The sequence below is a fragment of the Hipposideros armiger genome, unplaced genomic scaffold (assembly GCF_001890085.2).
Source record: "Hipposideros armiger isolate ML-2016 unplaced genomic scaffold, ASM189008v1 scaffold_479, whole genome shotgun sequence".
Taxonomy (NCBI): domain Eukaryota; kingdom Metazoa; phylum Chordata; class Mammalia; order Chiroptera; family Hipposideridae; genus Hipposideros; species Hipposideros armiger.
The window spans coordinates 53,760-72,674 of record NW_017731829.1 but is presented as its reverse complement, the minus strand read 5'-3'; the positions used below and the strand labels follow the sequence as shown (position 1 = coordinate 72,674).

The 18,915-nt window shown below is 41.0% G+C and overlaps 2 protein-coding genes across 2 annotated transcripts in view; both read right to left on the bottom strand.

Moving 5' to 3' along the window:
• Positions 1–4,843: 4,843 nt before the first annotated feature.
• The window catches only part of LPCAT2 (lysophosphatidylcholine acyltransferase 2), a 28,234-nt gene continuing 14,162 nt past the window's right edge, over positions 4,844–18,915 (bottom strand). Inside the window, exons 4-6 of the mRNA XM_019666814.1 lie at positions 12,379–12,477; positions 8,672–8,807; positions 4,844–5,418 (exon numbers count right to left, since the gene is read on the bottom strand). Coding sequence (XP_019522359.1) covers positions 5,234–5,418; positions 8,672–8,807; positions 12,379–12,477 — 420 coding nt within the window. The 3' untranslated portion in view covers positions 4,844–5,233. The remainder of the gene's footprint in view (positions 5,419–8,671; positions 8,808–12,378; positions 12,478–18,915) is intronic.
• On the bottom strand, positions 17,723–18,804 carry CAPNS2 (calpain small subunit 2). The gene has a single exon (XM_019666867.1). It carries the CDS (start codon positions 18,623–18,625, stop codon positions 17,876–17,878), a length of 750 nt encoding a protein of 249 aa, XP_019522412.1. The 5' UTR covers positions 18,626–18,804; the 3' UTR covers positions 17,723–17,875.

Here is an 18,915-nt window from a genome sequence, read left to right as displayed (position 1 = left end):
TTTCATATAATTCCTTAGTTATTTTATGGGTTTCAATTACCTTGGCTTAAAAAAAAAAAAAAAAGTCCCCACATTCAGAGCCAGGCAGCCTTGGGCTTGAAATCCAGCTCTGGTACTCACTGTAACTCTGAGCAAGTGAGGAAACCTCTCTGAGCCTTAATTTCTAAGCAGGTTTTAGGGGTCATACTGCCAGGTTTTCAAGTTTGTTGCAGTGATGATCTCCATTCTAACACAATGCAAGGCACAAAAAGTGAAAGATAACATTATTCATTCATTCGTTCGTTCATTCATCAAATATATGTCAGGCACACCTACTAAGCGCTAGGAATAGCAGACAATAAATATATAAACAAATAATTTCACAGAAATTTAAATGCAATCAAAAAGGGTGTTGGGATTGAGGATGTCTGTGGGTGAGAGTGGGTTTTTCTGATTAGCTGATGAGGTGATGAGGGACTCTTTCTGATGATATGACATTTGATTTAAAATCTGAAAGAAGTAAAAAAATAGATGTGATGGTGGCACAACTGTGGATATGTTAAAAACACTGAGTTTTACACTTTAAATGGGTAAATATGAATCATATCTCAACGAAGATTTTCTGTTTTGATCTGTTTTTTTGTCTGAATGGAGAAGAGAAAGCCAGGTGACAATCTTTGGGAAAGAATATTCTCACCAGAGGGAACAGCAGTCCGAAGACTCTGCGGCTGGAAGGCGCTTTAGTCGAAGGCTGGGTGGTGGGAGTTTAGAGAGGGGGGAGAGTGGAGATGGTTGAGACCTCGACTGCAGGTAGGGACCTGACCACATAAGGCCTTGTAGAATATTGGGGATTTTTCTCCAAACTGCACTGGGTAGCCTTCAAAAAAATTTAAACTGGAGAAGTGATATCTGCTTTACGCTTTGAAATGATCACTGTGTTTTCTGTATGGCAATGAATTTATAAGAGAGCAAAAGTATAAGTGGGGAGAACGGCAAAGGGGATACTCCACAACAGGCAGAAATCTGATGTCCATAACCCACAAGTTGGAATATGTACGGCAAATGCTAAATCTGTAAACTATAGATCAGGTAGCTGTGTTGCTTTATATAAATAATTAGAAGCATGGACTTTGGAATCAGAGGCAGTCAGGTTTAATTCCAAGCTCTGCCACTTAATGAGTGACTTAGGGATGGCTCTAAGTTTTGGTTAGTAAAACCAGGGGGATTGATACCGATACGTGAGTGTTTAAATGAATTGATGCCTGTAAATCCCTTAGCACAGTGCTGAAACATAGTAAGCTTACCAAATTGGTGGCTATTATTATCACCATTATTATTATTGCTTATTGTAATAACTAGCAAGGCTGTTATTTTTACAAAGTGGAAAATATTCTGAAAAACATGAAATCTGCTTACCTTTAAGAGACTGAACCTGTTGACCACGACCTGAAGTTAAAATTACTAAACTGTATGCAATCTAACATAATATCAGTTTTTTTTTCCTGTAATAAAATGAGTTTGAAACAAATTTTATAAAATGGTCAGTGACTTTTTCATTTTGGAATTCAGAAAGTATAAATAAGTCCCTGAGCAAACTATTTGTAATTACGAACTATTATGGAGTATTGAGTTGTATATTTTTAATAACCCCAAAATGAAAATCAAATTCCCATGTTCAATATTAGAAGGCTGATTACACATATTATGTCATAGTTATCTGAAAAAATATTAGGTATACTTTTTTAAATTTACATTTACATAGAATTTTCATGACATTGGAAAATGTCATATTGCAAGTGAAAGAGCAGGATATAAAATGCCATACACATTGTTATGTTGACAGTGTAAGACTCTCAAGAAGAAAAGGGCAAAATAAAATATGTCAAAAAATTAGTAATAGTTGATTTGAGGTAGAAGTAAACATGATTTTTTCTGTTTATTCCTTTCTCTACTTTTTATCTTTTCTAATGTGCATAGATTATTTTATAAGAATGATAAGAAAATGATATGGTTGACATGTTAGAAAAAAATGTCACAAGCTGGGCATCAAAATGTAATGGAGACAATTTGTTAGAACACGCTGGTCCTTACGTAGACACTTGAGAATTCTGTTGAGAAAGAATGATGACCCACAGAAAATAGTTACATTAAATGGGGTTAAAAAGAGCAAAAGTGTTGCAGGTTATTACACTATTTACCAGTTTATAACATGTATATTGAATATACAGAGGGTGCCAAACAAATGTATACCCATTTTAAGAAAGGCAAACTGTATTAAAATTGTAATACTCAATATATACCAATAACAAAAGATGAATACAAATACAGGTCACGTTTGACTTCTGCAATTACAAGAGTGCTCAAAGTGGTTCCCACCAGCGTCCAGATACTTCTGTTCACGGCAAACTACTGCTTGAGCAATGTTGACCAATGCGTCCAGTTGTACACATTTTTTTGGCACTCCTGGTATATCAAGAACTTTGTGAGGGCCTTCACCTCTATCAAGCTACAACACTGTACTGACTTAATACTATGGTCTAACAATTTCTCCCCCAAAATTGAAAAGTTTATCCAAGTGAACAGAAAAGAAGAATAGATTATAAATATGTCTGCTTTCCTAGGAAGGGTTTCTTCCTCATATCTTTTTATCCTCTTTAGTGAATGCTATACAAAAATGGATACACAAGGACCTTTGGGATAAGGTGATCACATGTTCCAATACAGGCAATGCCTCAGTCTTGGAGTATCAATCAACTGTAGTCAGTTCACCACCTTGCAGTGGTGACAGTCCGTAGTGGGAGGTGCCACTCCTGGGAATCAGATACCTGCAGTGCTGTGCCTCATGCTGAGAGCAGACCTCATGTCTTCTAAAAGGGAGGCGGCCTCTTTTCAATACTCTTTATGGTACCACTACCAGCTATCACACTCAGCCTTCCAGAACTCTCAAAGCAGTGGGAGAGGAGAATTAAATATATTATATAATGTAAGCACTTGGTCTGTAAGCATTCAGGATGTCATTATGCCCCAATAGAACTGTTCTGATGGAAATTTTTATGGTTTATAGGTTTTTAGGATCAAGAGTAACCTATTTTTCCAATCTATTATATAAAACCACATGATTTAACTGATTTAACAAAATTCAATTCCTTACTTTAAATCCTGAGAGGAGAAAAGCCTCTTTGAAGGAAACCTTTGTTAAGATGGCATAAAAGGAGAGGCCTCATCTACAGTAATACTGAGGATCATGATTTGTGTTATTACGCACACCTCACCAGTGAAAAGTCAACTGCTTTATAAATACTAAGTATTGCAACTTTGGCTAAAATCTGAGTTTTTCATTAGAGTAAAATCATGTCTGACATTTCATAAAGCTTAAATGCAAACAAAAATGATTAATCATATTCATAAATATGCAAACAAATTCAAACCATGATATTAAAAAGGTACATTACATTTGAGACAAAATGGCAAAACCAGAATTTTTTAATTGCCAAGAATTTTATGTAGCAATTCTGTTTATTCAGTAACATAATAAAATGGGAATATTACATTGGCAGATGTGGGATTAAAGAACATAAAATATTATTTTAAAACAGGAAAACAATGGGATCACTTTCAAGCGCTTCATAGAAAGTTTTTAATTTTCAATGCTATTTTCATGAATAATAGGATTAATATGTGGCTCTTCTATGATAAAAAACAATCATGGTACCTGAGTATTAAATACATTCAATTGCATATGACAGACACTATTGTAAACACATGCTTTCCTAATTACTTAAGCAATTGTTTTCAGCTCATTAAATGCTTTGTCTAAAAAGCCCTATAGAAAAAGCAAACAATTATATATACTTATATAAAGTTTTTGGTAAGTAATTATCCAAATACATATTTACTCATTAAATTAGAACACTAGGTGCTTAATATGTAGAACTAGTTTGAAATCACGACTCTTGAATATAAACTCCAACATTTCTCATGAGACTTTCAACTTCAAAAATGGCCTTAAAACACCAGCTTGGGGTGCATCACCATTGTATTCAGAAACATAGTAGCCAAAACAAAGAGTTTAAATTCAAAGACTGAATTCAGAATTTGAACCAACTATTTTTGTACATTATATTAAAAAAATTGGCTCTTCGTTCAAATTTTCAAACATAAACAATATTGACAATATGCGTACATGCATGACATCCAATAGAAAAGGCATTTGAGGGAAAAGATTGCTTAATCTAAAAGATAAATGGATTCTTACCAGGGGGTTAGGGGGTTAAAGTGTGGGGTTGCATTAAGTAGGTTTTGGGATTCCCTAGCTTTGGGTGATACTTTGGAACCTTTTGTGTTTTCTCTGTAGATATTTCAGATAAGCTCTAAAATTTGTGAGGACACCTAACAAAATAAAATGGTAAAATATATACTTCTAAAATTATACCACTAGGGTAAATCTGATTCATTTATTAGGCAAGAACTACATTTCGATCTCTCCAAGTCAAGTTAAACTACACTCTGGGGCAAACGATTCATTTTCCCACTAGGCGATGGATGTTACCTTCTATAAGGCAATTCCCACTTAGCCTTGGGCCATAGCCATTGTCCTGTCTGTAAACCATCATGCAAAGGGGTCTGATCTCCTCAGCCCGTGGTTAAGGAGATCTACAATAGGGATGCATGCTAAAGGGAATATTAGTTTTTAAGACGTCTCATCTAATTCATGGAGCTCCCTTCCAACCCAGCCATCTAGTCAGTGAGCCAAGAAACTGAAATGGAAATGGGAAAACACGAATCTGTGACATTAAAGGTGAAACATCATGTAACGTTCCTCAGGCTCCTCGTTCTTATTTCCAGAATGGAAAGGAACTAGAGATAACGCACGATGACTTTATTTCCTCAGAGGAAAGGAGATTAAAGAATGTTTGCACTTTTTAAACTCTACAGTGTTGATTAATGCTTATCAGGAAATACGTGAGACCGTTTCATTCATTTGGGTATGCAAATTAACCTGGGAAACCCATAAAACCATTTATCCCCAGTCAACCAATCAGTTCAGCACAATATCACAGGAAAAAAATATATATATTACTTGTTATACATATGTGAATAAAAGCATCTTAATAAAATCTATCATTTTTATTAAAAAGCTCTCCGTTTTATACATCGTCATTACTCAAATCATCACACTTACAATACCATCGGTAAGCGCTTTCACAATGTCGAGGAAAGGTCACTGTGTTTTCCTTACTGGTAACACAGGCTTTCAGTCATCTTTTTTGTCTGAGATGCTCTCGTCATGATTCTCAGGACTGACTTTATTACTTGCGCCCAACGGAGGTGCCTGGGCTTTGTCTGGTAATGAAAACACATGGCACGTCTGGAGGTCTAAGTATGTCGTAAATATCTTAGCATACTCTGGATGCTTTAGGGCAAAACTTTTAAATTCCTCTAGAAGAAGAAACAAAACAAAAATTCAGTCAATTGAGTTGAATCTTCTTTCGGCGTGATACAGATTAACATATGACTTTAATACTATCATTATTGCAAATTCTATTGCTCAACTCTCATAAATTTGTACAACTACTTTGGAAGATAGTTTGTCCATGATCTAGCCAAGCAGAAGACAGGCATGTTCCGTGACCAGCTAATTCTATTCCGAAGTGTATAACCTGGAGAAATGTGTGCATATTGTATTCTGGGAGACATGTGTGAGAACGCTCATGGCAACCTTATTCCTAATAGGTCACAAATAGAAACAGCTTACGTTTGTCAGCAGCAGAAATGGATAAATAAATCGTGGCATATTCGTGGCACATAATGCTATACGGCAATGAAAGTGAATGAACAGCTGTGTTGTCACAATGCAGATGGATCTTAAAGCCACAATGTTGAATGAAAAAAGCCAGATACGAAAAGCACACCTATTGTGTGAGTCCACGATATCGATTTCAAAACTGCAGGCAAAACTAAAATATAACGTATTGTTTTATATAAAGATGCCTCTTTTTGTGGTAAAATGCTAAAGGAAGCCAGGGAGAGACTCTTTTCTGAGTCAGGTCAGCAGTCCTTTCGTTAAGAGAGAGGAAGCGGTTAGTTAGAGCTGGGAAGGGGTCCCCAGGGGTTTCCAGAGTTCTTAAAAAGCTCTATTTCTTGGTCTGAGCGGTAGTTACAAAAGTGTTTACTTTATAAGACTTCATTATGCTCCCTATTTACATTTTATTCAGTTTTCTGTGTCTCTGTTATTTTCTTGTAATAACAACAAAGTTTTAAAAATTCTATTACCCAGGACTTTCCACGACTGGGTTTTAAAACTATTTTAACCCTTAATTCTGGTGTAGAAATAGTGTTGAAAAGCTGAGCCCTGACTTATGACCCATAAAGACCAGTAGCGTGTACAACACATGATAATCATATCACAAGGCCTCTGAGTAGCAGGCCTCTTCTTGTCTCAGGCGCCTTAGATTCAGGAGCTGAGATAGAGGTACAGAGGGCTTCCTAGCTTAACCATCACAGTTCGAACCCCAAGCCTCCTACAACCCGGAATCGCTGAAATATGACGCTACCCTCAATTTAAAAACAGTTTTCTATCCTCTTCTCTTTTGATGGAGAACATCTGTTGAGCTTATAGAACAAAGGGAGCCTGGTCTTTGAATCAGCTGTTTGGGTCTATAATAAAAAGATTTTGACCGAATATCGTATTTCTATCCATTAATATTTTTAAAACCCTCTGATAAACAAGAGTCATTGCACAGCAGACTACCAACAACTCTTGAAGATAAAAACAGGCCTTAGTGATGAGAAAGTCACCAGACTGAGCCCAAACTGTTCTTTGCAACTGTAACATTACTTTGCATTAACAGACCACTTCATATTTCCAAATCAGGCAAGGTGTGACTTGTTCTTTCTTAACACCCCAAAGAAAGGTTCATCTGCATGAGTCTGTTTCAATGATGGGGAGGCAGAGGGGACTTAAGAGACTTCTATGATAAGTGAGTGTAAGAGCTGATCTACTAAAATTAAAAGCTTTAATTTAGATTTGTGCTCTGTTCAAAAGATCCATGTCTCTGTCCTCTTTGGGGATGTCAGTGGCATTAAAGAGTAATTCATTTCTACATGAAGTGCTGTGAAGTGGTTATAAGTGGAATTTGGGCATTAATTTGTCTAATGGAAAACCAAGAATGAAAACAATTTAAATGGTCACATTTATGATACAGTTCAATACCTATTTTTTAAAATCATACTTAAATAGCTCCAACATTCCTGCAAAAAAAAGTGTATAATATTGGGAACAAGAAGATATTCTGTGTATTACAAAAAAAAAAAAGGTTGAACTCCAAAAAACAAAGCAGATTTCACTGAAAAATTATTAAAATCGACAGGCAAAAATATTACTGCCTACAAATAACTTTTAGTATTATCTTCTATTGAAGTAGTTATTCCAAATAGGTTTTCAAATTTTGGTAGTTCAGAGTAATAGAGAATCTTAAGAAAAAAAAATGGTCAGGGGATTAGTACATATGGGGTTTATGAGTCATAAGGGTTATCTCAGTATATGCTTCTCCATTTTCCCTCCCTTCCTTTTCTTCTTTCCTTCCTTCCTTTCTTTCTCCCTCCCTTCCTATCTTCCGATCTTTCTTAAGTGAACTCAGTAGAGTAAGTGCCCTGGGCACTTAATTATCTAAAATAAAGGGCAGCCAACATGACAGTAATTAAAAACAGAGTGGGAGAAGTACGTGATCTAATTCCCCCATCCCATAAAACTTAACAAGCTGCAGCTCTTTAAACACCAGAAGGAGAAAGACATTCAAGAGGAATCCTCTTCCAGCCTAAGGGAGACAGACCATCAGGGAAGACAAGCCGGCCTCCACCTGTGACCACATCAAAGCGAAAGTCTCTCTGCTGCCGTGTGTTTCTCAACAACCGCACTGTGAAATCTGTGGAAACTGAGGCACCATCCTTCAGCCCTATGAGGCTTGTTGTGATGTGTAGACTCCAGCCATTAGGGGAAAGGTCAGTCACTGATGGATGCACCTGCCATTTGGCCACAAGGTCTTCTTCCATGATAGTCACGCCATCGCAGGGGTACCATCAACATGACATGAGACATTTAACGTGAAAGCTTACTTAAGCTGCCAACAGCAAGTACCAATAGATGGCTTCGCTACCACTATTACTGCTGGCACCTCAGCCCAGGTTTCTACTGTGGTTACAACCCAGGTGGGTTAACTTTCTCAGCTTTGCGTGGCCACAGTGACAGAAGAAGGAGTGGTGGCAGATCTGAGAGCTCTGAGAGGCGCTAAGGTGTGCAGGGCAACGGTGCCGGCTCCAAAGCCACACGGTCTTGGTTTGGGAATCCTGGCTCTGACATTCTTCAGCTGGGTGATCTCAGGTAAGCTACTGAAATTCCTCACATCTCAGTAAAATAAGGATAATGAAAAGTACTGATTAAACAGGCTTGCTGTAAAGAATAAATGGGTTCATTATATGAAATGTTTAGAAGAGTCCTTAGCATATGGTAAGCCCTCAATAACTAGCTACCATCATTACACCACAACTACTATTATCACTATCATCATCAGTATTACTGCTGTTTCTAGTGTTCATATAATTAGTAGAGGGCAACAACACTCTTGCATGAAGGTCACTCTACAGTCTGATGTCCTCCTTGGAAGCTGAACGAGGAACCAAATTGTCTACTCACCAAAGGACACAGCATCCCCCTGCGCTATTTCCTTGAAAAGACCAGAAACATCAAGGTCAGGCACTCCAAGGGCAGCCTGCAGAATGGTGGAAAACTCTTGCTCGGTTATGTAGCCATCCTCATCAACATCAAAGAGCTGCAGGGAAAAGAAAAGAAAAAGTAAGAATTAGCTCCCTCAGAACAAGAGTGGTATGGGACAGCCTTGGAAAATAAGCACTCTAATAATTCAAACAGTCATTGTGCCAGAGCTGGGGATATGCACATGAAGAAAATGTGGGCTCTGCTGCCCTCACGACACCTCTAGGTTTGTGGCGGAAAGAGACAGAAGCAGAGGCTGCGACAGCCGTGTAAGGACAAAAGGACAACGGGGTCCTGTGGGGAGAACAAGGTGAGTCCAACCCAGGGAGGTCAGGGAAGGCTGGACAGAGCAGTTGACATCTGCTTGGGTCTTAGAACCTGAAGAGACATTCCTGGGATCTACGAGGACTGGCAGGTGAAGTCAGGAGTGAGAGAGACCAGAGGAATCAGCATGATGGATATACCATGCCTCCCATAACCCTGTAGGGTCGTGATGGGAGCGAATGTGGTGTGAGCCTCTGAGCTGTCTGAGCAGAGTGGACGATGGATAGGGCTAGAGACAGGAAAACCAATTAAGAGTCTGGAGTGGGGAAGCAGGAATGCCAGGAAAGCACAGAATTTATAAGGAAGCAAAGACAGGGCTGGCATATCCATTAGAGGCCGGCAGTGATAGGATGGAAGAGTTTTTAAGTCACGCAGCAGAACAGGACAACTGATGGATAATTAATATCCCATATTCAAAATCCTCTCCTGGGTATCAAAAAATGTTAATGATATAAGCACTTATTCTGTGTAGGCACTGAGCAAAAGTATTCAAATCACTCTTCATGTATTAACTCATTTCACCCTTACAATAGTTTTATGTCAGGTAGGTGCTGTCATCAGTCCCACCTTCCAGGTGAGATAGCTGAGGCACAAGGAAGTCAGGTAACTTTCCCATGGTCACACAACTCGTAGGAGCTGGGATGCAAATCCAGGCAGATATCTAGAGTTACTGCTGTTAAGGTATCTCCTTCTGACCAAACATATGATCAAAAACAGAAGAAAAGACACCCAGCCATTCGATAAGGAGTGGTAATCTCGAAACGAACAACTAGCAAATGTTGAATAGTGTTATAGCTGTCCAGCAGGGCGGGAGGAGAAAAATGTAACGTGAAGTGGTGGTGTGCTGCCCCCACCTAAGCAAGCACCGACTTCTAACCCATTTTCTTCCACTGAGCTCCTAAACAGAGGCTAAGATAGCTGGAAAGTGAAAAGTGAATTAGCATTTGTTTTCCCAAACTGTAGCCCCAGGGTTCTTTATGGGCCTGGGACTTCGAACCCTAACTGCCAAGGCTCGTCCCACGGCCCCTGCCCACGCAGACACACAGCTCTAAGCTCTCTTCAAGGCCTCCCAGCCCTAAACAGTTCTCACCAACTCATCTACCAGTCGAAATTCCCACCACTGGCTCTCACTTCTGAATAAGTTCCCGTCAAATGTCCATACTGGGGACTTGTTGACTTCCTGATCTCCTTTGTTAAAATTACCCCAAAGTGCTCCCTTCACAAAACCCCTCAATTTCCCTCCATGACTCATCGCTCTCAATCGTCTCCCTGCGGTGAAGTTCCCAGGGCTAAGGTAGATCAGGCTCTGGGCTCTGGTAGAAAGTTGAATACCTCAGTTTCTGTTGAGGGAGTGGATTTCCCCCCATTGTATGGAATGCTGGGGGACACTCAAAACACCCCGTCTTTCCCAGCAAGCACACGGCCCAAGACCATGGGGACCCTCCTGGCATGGGAGTGATGAACAGAGCTGGACTTTGCTCATTCTCACTAAAGTGACCCAGGAAAGGTGTGGAGACATCCCTGGAGCTGGGACCCCTGAAGCTGCCTGGTCTGGCTTCCCTGGAGCCCCCTCGCCATCCTTACAACTGATTCCTCAGCCAGAGCCCATGCCTATCGCTACAATCTCTAAAGGTCACCATGATGATGAAATGAGATCAAAGATGGGAAGTTAACTGTGAGGTGCTACCCCAAAAAAAGTACGTGAATGGATCCTACACATAAAGTATGCCAAAATATTTTCAAGCACATTATACACAGCTGAAAAGGTTACAAAACAACCAATATAAAGCATGAACCCTTGTCTTACTGAAAACAGGGCTGATTATAGTTTTAGGTCCTCATTTCCTCCCCTCGACCCCCCAAACCAAGGTCCAGGCTAGATAAAATCTCAAGGCTTCTTTAAAAACAGTAATTACTGTGATGAAGGGCCAAATTTTCTATCAGGTCTTTCATTGGTAAACCAAAAGTGAAGGTTTGCCCGATGAAACTTATAATTACACATACAACCCCAAAACAGAAATATCTGGATTGGAATAAGTTAGCTATGTGTATAATTTTAGGTTTGGGGATGAACAAGTCTGTAAAAGCCAAAAGTTTTGAACTTGGAGAGGTCCCGGCCCTGGCCTTCCGGCCATCTGCGAGGCATCAGCTCGTAGCTTCGTTACCGGCCTGGCAGTGAACTCAGCTGAAACCAGTCTGAAATAAGAAGGAAACGTGGGGACAGCTTTGGGAATGACAGCGCACAGTGACATTCCTGAGTGTATCCCTGTTGGCCTCTAAGACGTGAGAAAGGACTCGGGGGGGGGGGGGGGGGGGGGGGGAGGGAACAGAGTCTCTAGATAACAGAAGAGAAAAGAAAAACCTTATTGGGGTCACAGTGGGTATTGCTTCTCAGAGAGAATCAGGAAGACATGACAGTAGGCAACAGGAACAGAGAAGGTCCTCCGGCTGTGGTGACGGAAGCAGCCAGGGGACCGCCGCGGGGCCGAACGGTGAGATCAGTGCCCGTGGCTTGGTGAGGTGAGTAGGGAAACTGAGCTTTGCTTTTACGGCAGAGCAGGCCATACAAGATTAGGACTCTGAAGGGGGCATCCCATTTAAATACTAACTGCACGAAGCACCTTGCATCTCAGAAGAACCGAAAACACACTTTGGGAATGTATTCTTCCCAATTTTTTGGCTCAGGTAAGTGATGAACAAAGTTGGAGTCCTCATCATCCAAATCTCCATCGAGTTCTGCGGGGAACCAGGACTGTGGGTTTTATTCATCCGTCCCCCAGTACTGTTGTGAGGATATATGTGCTACGACAGGAAAACACACAGGGCGGAAACTTGGGACATTTTGTATGGAGTTCACCTGACACCCCCACAAGGAAGTAAAACTCCATCAGGAGACTGCCACCACAGTATCTCGGACGTGCAGAGTGAGCCAATGAGGACAGATCAGAACTTTCTACACGGTGAATTAGGACTCGTGGCAGGCTGTTTGTTTATAAACCTCACTTTGGGGCTTCAAAATAGGGAGGCTGCAAAGAGATAATTTTTAAAGCTAATTTGTGAAATCACCTGCTCTTCGATCTTGATGCTGTTACCTGGGCCGCTTCCAAAGACATTTTTTTGCTTAAACGGATGCTTGTGTTTTCTTTCTTCTCAGTAGCAATTGTCTTAATCCCATTACCGTCCTGTACCTGTCACGGCGGATCTATAAACTCGTGTAATGGATTGACTGATTTTCAAATAACACACTTAGAGTCAACGCATGTTTAGCAGGCAGACCAAGATGCTTTCAGTGGGGCTGACAGTACCTTAAATGCCACCTGGATGATGTCCTCTGTGTTGGCAGGGTTGCACAAGACAGCCAGGCCAATCACATACTCCCGGAAGTCGATACTGCCATCATGGTTCTGTAAAACGAGGGGAGAAATCAATTAGCGGTGCCACCAGTGGAACTGCTGGGAATCGCAGCCCGCAGCGTGGGATGCAGGTATGCCATGCAGCTCGGCATCATCGTGAGCGGAGTCTGTTTGATAGCGGACAGCAGGCAGGTGGCTCGCTCACTCCCAGTTCAAAAGGAAGAAAACTGCATTTCTGTTTAGCAATCAGTACAAACATGTTATCACTGAGGCTCCATGAGCGTGGCTCTGTGGCAGCCAGTGGGTCCTTGAGCTCAGGCTCGGGGGAAGCCCCTCTGGGAAAGCCCCATCGAGGCCTTTCATCATCTTAGGAGGTATTTTGTGATGACGCTACAAGAGGAGGGGTGGATAATTCTAACCCGGGCTGACTGAATGCAGAGTTTACCCTACACATTAACCACTCACATAGACAGGCACCCTGAGAGGATGAAATGGGAAGAAGAAGAGAAAGCTTAAGAAACAGGAAAAAAGACAGAGGCAAGGCAGAGAGGGACGGAGGGAGGATGAAAGCAAGTGATGAGAGAGAGAACTAAAAGGAAAGAAAGGGAAAAGAAGAAAGGAAAGATGAGATGGGGACTGGAAGAGAAAGGTGGAGAAGGAGAAAGAGAGAAGAAAGCAAGAGAAATATAAACAGCACCATGGCTACAAGCCCAGGTTAGAATCAGTTTGGCAGCAAAATCTTCAAGTGATGAATTTCCAGATAAACTATGAGCTAGTAGCAACAAGCTAGTGCAGTACTTGCTAGATTAACACATGTTTGGCATCAATAAGAGTGTCATAATCTTTAACTTGGAGGAGGTATCTATATTTCAACCATCAAGAGCTCCTTTAAGGCAAGGATTGCTTTCTTGGTGTGGCTGTTTCTCCCACTGCCTTGCACACATAGGTAAGTGCTAAAATGCTTTTTCTCATTTATCCTTACCTATCTGCTTTGGGCTCACTTAAAACCCTAAAGCAAGCATGCCTCACTGGGGTTTTGTGGGTGAGCCCGGTAAAGAGGAGGCTGTGAAGTACCTGAAACGGCGTGCATTTTTTATATGCACATTTTTCTAGGGAAAAATTGTGTAGCTTTTATCAGAACTCAAAGCAGCCAAGACTCGAAAGGTCACTTTCACCACATGACTTCATCTTCCTGCAAGGTGCAAACTCAAAAGAGCAGTAATTTAATTCCACTTTCCCATCCGAGAACACAGAAACAAAGAGGTTTCAAGATTTCCCGAAAGTAACAGGGTTTATTGCTGAGGCAAAAACTCAGCTCATCTGACTTCCATTTTTGTCTGGTTACCTAGAAGAGGGCTGTTTTCTTCCCTTTCTTGGATCCACTTTTTTGAGGCATCTTTGACATTCAACAAAAAGCACCCATTTTAAGCGTACAGTTTGATGTGTTTTGACAAACGTATACACCACAGTCAACATCTACATTTTCATCATCTCAGAGGTTTCAGAGAAGGTAGCATTTTAAGGGACACAATTTCCTTGTGCCACCACCATTTACTTTTCTTATGCACTAGGCAGGGCTGTTGTCCATTTGTCCTAGAGATGGAACAGCTCACTGAACCATGAATATATTGCTCAAGTTAGGGAAATTTCTTGGGCAATCAGCTTTCTCCATGAAGCAACATGGAAATCTTGACTAGAAGTTCTGAAGAACAGATACAAGAATGATCTATGGGCACTGAAGATACAATTATAGATTGTATGATTGGAAATGCCTCCTTTGAATTTATGTTGTATGTTTATTGTGAGGCATCCAGTTTTTATCTATGCTACCAAGCTCTATGTATGACACAGGTCAAGTATTATAACACATTTTTTCAGATGGAGAAACAGAAATGTAAGGAACCCTTAATATTACCACTATTCTAAAAACAAGATAATTTATGGACCCCCAATTTTCATTAACAGCCTCATGTATGAGTGGTTTTGACTGACAAAAGAACGTTAAAGCCGACCCTTGATAACCAATCACATGAGAAATCATATGCAGTTTTCATCCCAGTAATGTGAAGGGGAAAACACCAGCATGGAAATTATTCTGAGAGATTTTTATTATTGAATTAATAAAATAATATATTGTTAAGGTCCCAAACTGAGAATAATAAAACTTAGAACCGAAAAACAAATCTTAGATATCATCTATTCAACTTCATAATTTTTACTAATAAAAACCAGACAGATGTTTTACTTGTGGTTATAAAATGCGGCATTATCATAACTACAATTGAAATTTAGATAATCTGACTCTCAATCATGCAAATTAAAGCAAGTAGATTGATAAAATATATTCAAAAACAGAGAAGAAAGTATATAGCAAAATACACTCCTTTCATTTTTCAATTGCAAATCGATTCCATGATAAAAATTATTCCTCAAATTTGTTGTTCTTTCCTTTAAAAACCTATCAAAATTCTCAGGAAGAATTATGAATTAAAAAAAAAATCTAGACTTGAAGATAATTCAGGGCCACGTTTCAAAGGAGGAGACCAGCTTTCTGGAAGGGGGCCTAATTCCTCCATAATCTGTCCTAATCTGGAGGCCGGGACAGGCCAGAGTTGGAACCAAGAAGTTCCACTGAGTCACTCAAAAAACAAACAAACAAACAAAAATAACGTGACTAAGCCTCGCTGAAACTCTAGACACTGGGCCTCATCCCTTCCCTGGCAGTCAGCAGAATAAGAAACGCACAGAAGTTGAGGGCTGGGATCACTGTGGGCTCACAGCACTCCAGTGCCTTTCTATCCCCACAGTCACACTACACTGGCTTCTAGGACCAGCGGGAAGGTCCATTTAAAACTCCAGAAGAAATAAATGGTGAGTTTCATGTGTCTGATTCTCAGCTGTCGGTTCCCTAAGGCTTCTCACATTTGTTGGATTTGTTCAACGTTTTTATTCCTACAGAATCAGATGTTTGTTTTTACTACTTTTTATGTCTAGCAACATTTAAGGATATGGTTCTGAATACATTTTGAGAAGGTAAACTCCCAAGGATAGGGACTATTTTCTCTTGTGTTATAATCAATATGACACCGTCCCTGCAAATGAGAGCTAGTCAATGCCATCAAAACAATTTGGAAACGCTTACATAAAACAGAACCTACTATGCAGCAGCCAATGGGAAAATGTTTTCAGTCTTTGAAGATACTCTACAAACCCAAAGGGGTATTACTAGTCAAATACATGAAATTCTGAGGTAGTCTTCCATGTATAAATGGCAAAATGTTTTAAAAAAAACGTATCAAGTAAATACTCCCTCTTACATTGAAAATGTACCTTTAAAACATCAACTATTGGATGAAAACTAAGAAATTCAATTACTCGTTCTACACAATGCCAAAGATTTGGTTACTAGAAAAAAATCCAGTTTGGACTAAATTTTCTCGCATTCACTTTAATAACTGAGGTTTTTTGGTATAAATTGTACGCAAAATTTGTTCGTATAAAATTTGTTTATATAAACACACAAAATTTTGTGTTCTCCAAAGAGAATAAAAGAAACATGTGTTTAGGTAACGTCAAGGTGTTTTGTCTGTGCATGGAAAACAATCACAACAGCAGGTAATGCCTTAACTTTGAGGCACGAGGGCAAAATACTCCACACGGCCCATGAGATCATTGTCTGCACTATTATAAAACATCTCAAAGGAAGTGAGGGGGAAAACGTGTGGCTACACTGCCCTTTCCACAACCATCGTGTGGAGAGGTAAAATTATAACTTCATATTCTGAGACCTTAACAAGCGTCCTGGCAGCTCCCCCCTTCCCAGGCTGCGTTCCTGCGCCCGAGCCTAACATATTAGCAAGCTTCTTCTCCAATGGGGAGCCTGACGTTAATGTGTGGTTGTTGGCAGCAGTCTCATTCTTACACAACCACACCTGGTCTTTGCAGCACACCAGGCGGAGCTTAAATGACAAGTCCCTGGAGGAGAAGTGGGCGTGACCTCAAGGCTCGGCTCAGTGCAGAATTATTATATACATGTGGTTTCATAAATATTACATGATGGTGACGATGGTGGTGAACGTGGAGGCCAAATGCCACCCTCTCCTAATTTCACTGGGGCTTTCCCACAGGCAGCTGAGGGCTGTTAACAGGCCAGTGACATCATTTCTACGGCTACAACTTTCCTCTAAAAGGGTCACAAGAGGAAGAATTTATCTTCCAACTCAGGAGGATCCTCCAAAGTGACCTGGAGAGAGAGAGGGGATGCATTAAAACACCAGAGAAGCAGGCAGGGGACCTGAGCACTTGGAAATGTGGCCTCTTGAGCTGAGTCGATACAAACCGGATTCTGGGTTCTGCTTGCCTCACTAGAACCGCCTGAATCAAAATGATAAAAGCAAGCCAAAAACCATACATGAGAAAGGCGTGACTACCCACGTGAGTCTCAACTGTAGCCAGGGCTGAGAACCACTGCAACAAAGAGTCGGCAATAGTTGCTTTATATACCATATAACTGATTAGGGCTTATGTTGTTTTTCTTTCTTTCTTTTTATCTTTGTTTACTTCTTTCCTGCCTGCAGTTTTCAGAAAGGAACAAAAACATGTCCCTTGCTTCAAGGCAGGGTGAGACATGACAGGAGCTGGCTGATAGCTGGGCATGTCTGATTTTGTATGAAGTACTTGTAAGATTGATCACTTTGATCATTAAGGCAGCCAGAGACATTGTGGGCTACAGGCACACCTTTCATTCTCCGGTGCTCTTGACCCTCTTCATAAATGTATCAAAACCGAACAAAATTGCTACCTACTTATTTTATGACAAAGAATTCTAGAATTTCAGATAGCTGTTCACCATACAAAAAACACTACCCTTATATGGAATCGCTTAATTCCATTTCCAAACCTGTTTCTATACAGTTAAATAGGTTTCCAAGAAAACACATTTCCTTTTTTTATGTAACAGAGCGGCCAGATATAAAATTAAGAGAAAAACAGATTTTGAACGTCCCTCCTCACCTTTTTAATGGGAAAGAATGTATCTCCTGAGTGCTTTCTTGATTCCAATTTTTTTTTTCAAAATTTCACGTGTAACAAGCACAAACAATAACAAATTTCCTGCTCCTTGGAACTCATTCACCCAGCAAACAACAAGCTATTAAAATCTACACCATAAGAGATTGCCCCGTACCCCCATCACATATACAAGTCCATATTAATCCACTATGTCAAAAAGCTGATATACAAACCACTCAAAACATTTTTCATGAAAAAAAAATCTGTTTTAATTAAGCAGCAAAAAAGCAGTGCAAGTTCAGACCTATGGTGGGTAGTGAAAGAGCTCGCTGGGGAGTGACAGCTGTGTGATGGGGTATCGCCACTGTGAGGACAGCATGGACAGGCTCTCAGCAGCGGTCCTCCCCTCCAGGGAGGGGCCTGCCTTCTCAGGGCCCCTTCAGGAATACATAGTCAGCTGCAGCCACTCTTGGATAGACACCTGAATCAGGCCATCTGCATCTCTATCCAGAGACTTGAAGGCTCGAAACATGGCATCCAGGCGGACCAGGCAGCTAATGAAGTTGTTAAAATCCATACTTCCGTCCTCATCGGTATATCGGCGGACAATCATTTGGTAGATTTGCTCATTTAGCTGGAAACCTGCAGCCTGCAGAGCCCCCGGCAGCTGGGAACTTTTTAGAGACCCGGAACGGTCCTGGTCATATTGCTTATAGACACATTGCCATTTCCTGATGTTGTTCCACAGATACTTAAACTCTTCAAAGCCCAGTTTCCCGGTCGTGTCACTGTCCATGACAGATACAATGCTCCGGCAGGTGTCCAGGCTGAAGCCGTCTGTCTTCAGATCCTTGTGCTTAGACAGGACTTTGTTGAGGATTTTCATTAGGTCAGTGGCACCCACCTCCATGTCTGGGCCAGCCAGCTGGGCAAAATGCTGCCGAAAACGACGAACTTCCTCACTTTCATTGGCCTCCACGTTGGTGAAATGCTGCTGAGTGGGAGGTGGTTCTGGGGTATACTGAGCTGCCGCAGCCTCGCTGATAAGATTCACAATTCCTCCAACTATCCCTCCAATATTCCCTCCTCCTCCTCCTCCTCTTCTCTGACCACCTCCTCCAAGAAGATCTCCAAGAGCTCCCCCAAGGCCTCGATCGGCTCCTTCCAAAAGAGCCTTTGCGAGAAACATGCTTTCAGCTTAACGAGCTGCCAAAGTCCCGGAGATAGATGAAGGTAGCTGAAATGGAGTACACGGACGGAGCTTACGTGTGGAAGAACTGGCTTTTCTGTACCTGCTTACACGGCACCACGCCCCGCCCCAAGGTGTGATGTCTCCCCTCCTGCTGAGGTTGCCTGAATTCCCTTAGGTCCTAGCACCTGCCATTTTTAAGGGGCCTCCATAACGTTTTGAGCTCTCCTAATAAACATCCCTAACAAAGCTCATAAAGAATCATACATTATAGCCCATAGGACAAGTTC

Bases quoted from the DNA above. Each gene is read 5' to 3' on its own strand.
- CAPNS2 (XM_019666867.1), bottom strand. From the start codon at position 18,625: ATGTTTCTCGCAAAGGCTCTTTTGGAAGGAGCCGATCGAGGCCTTGGG.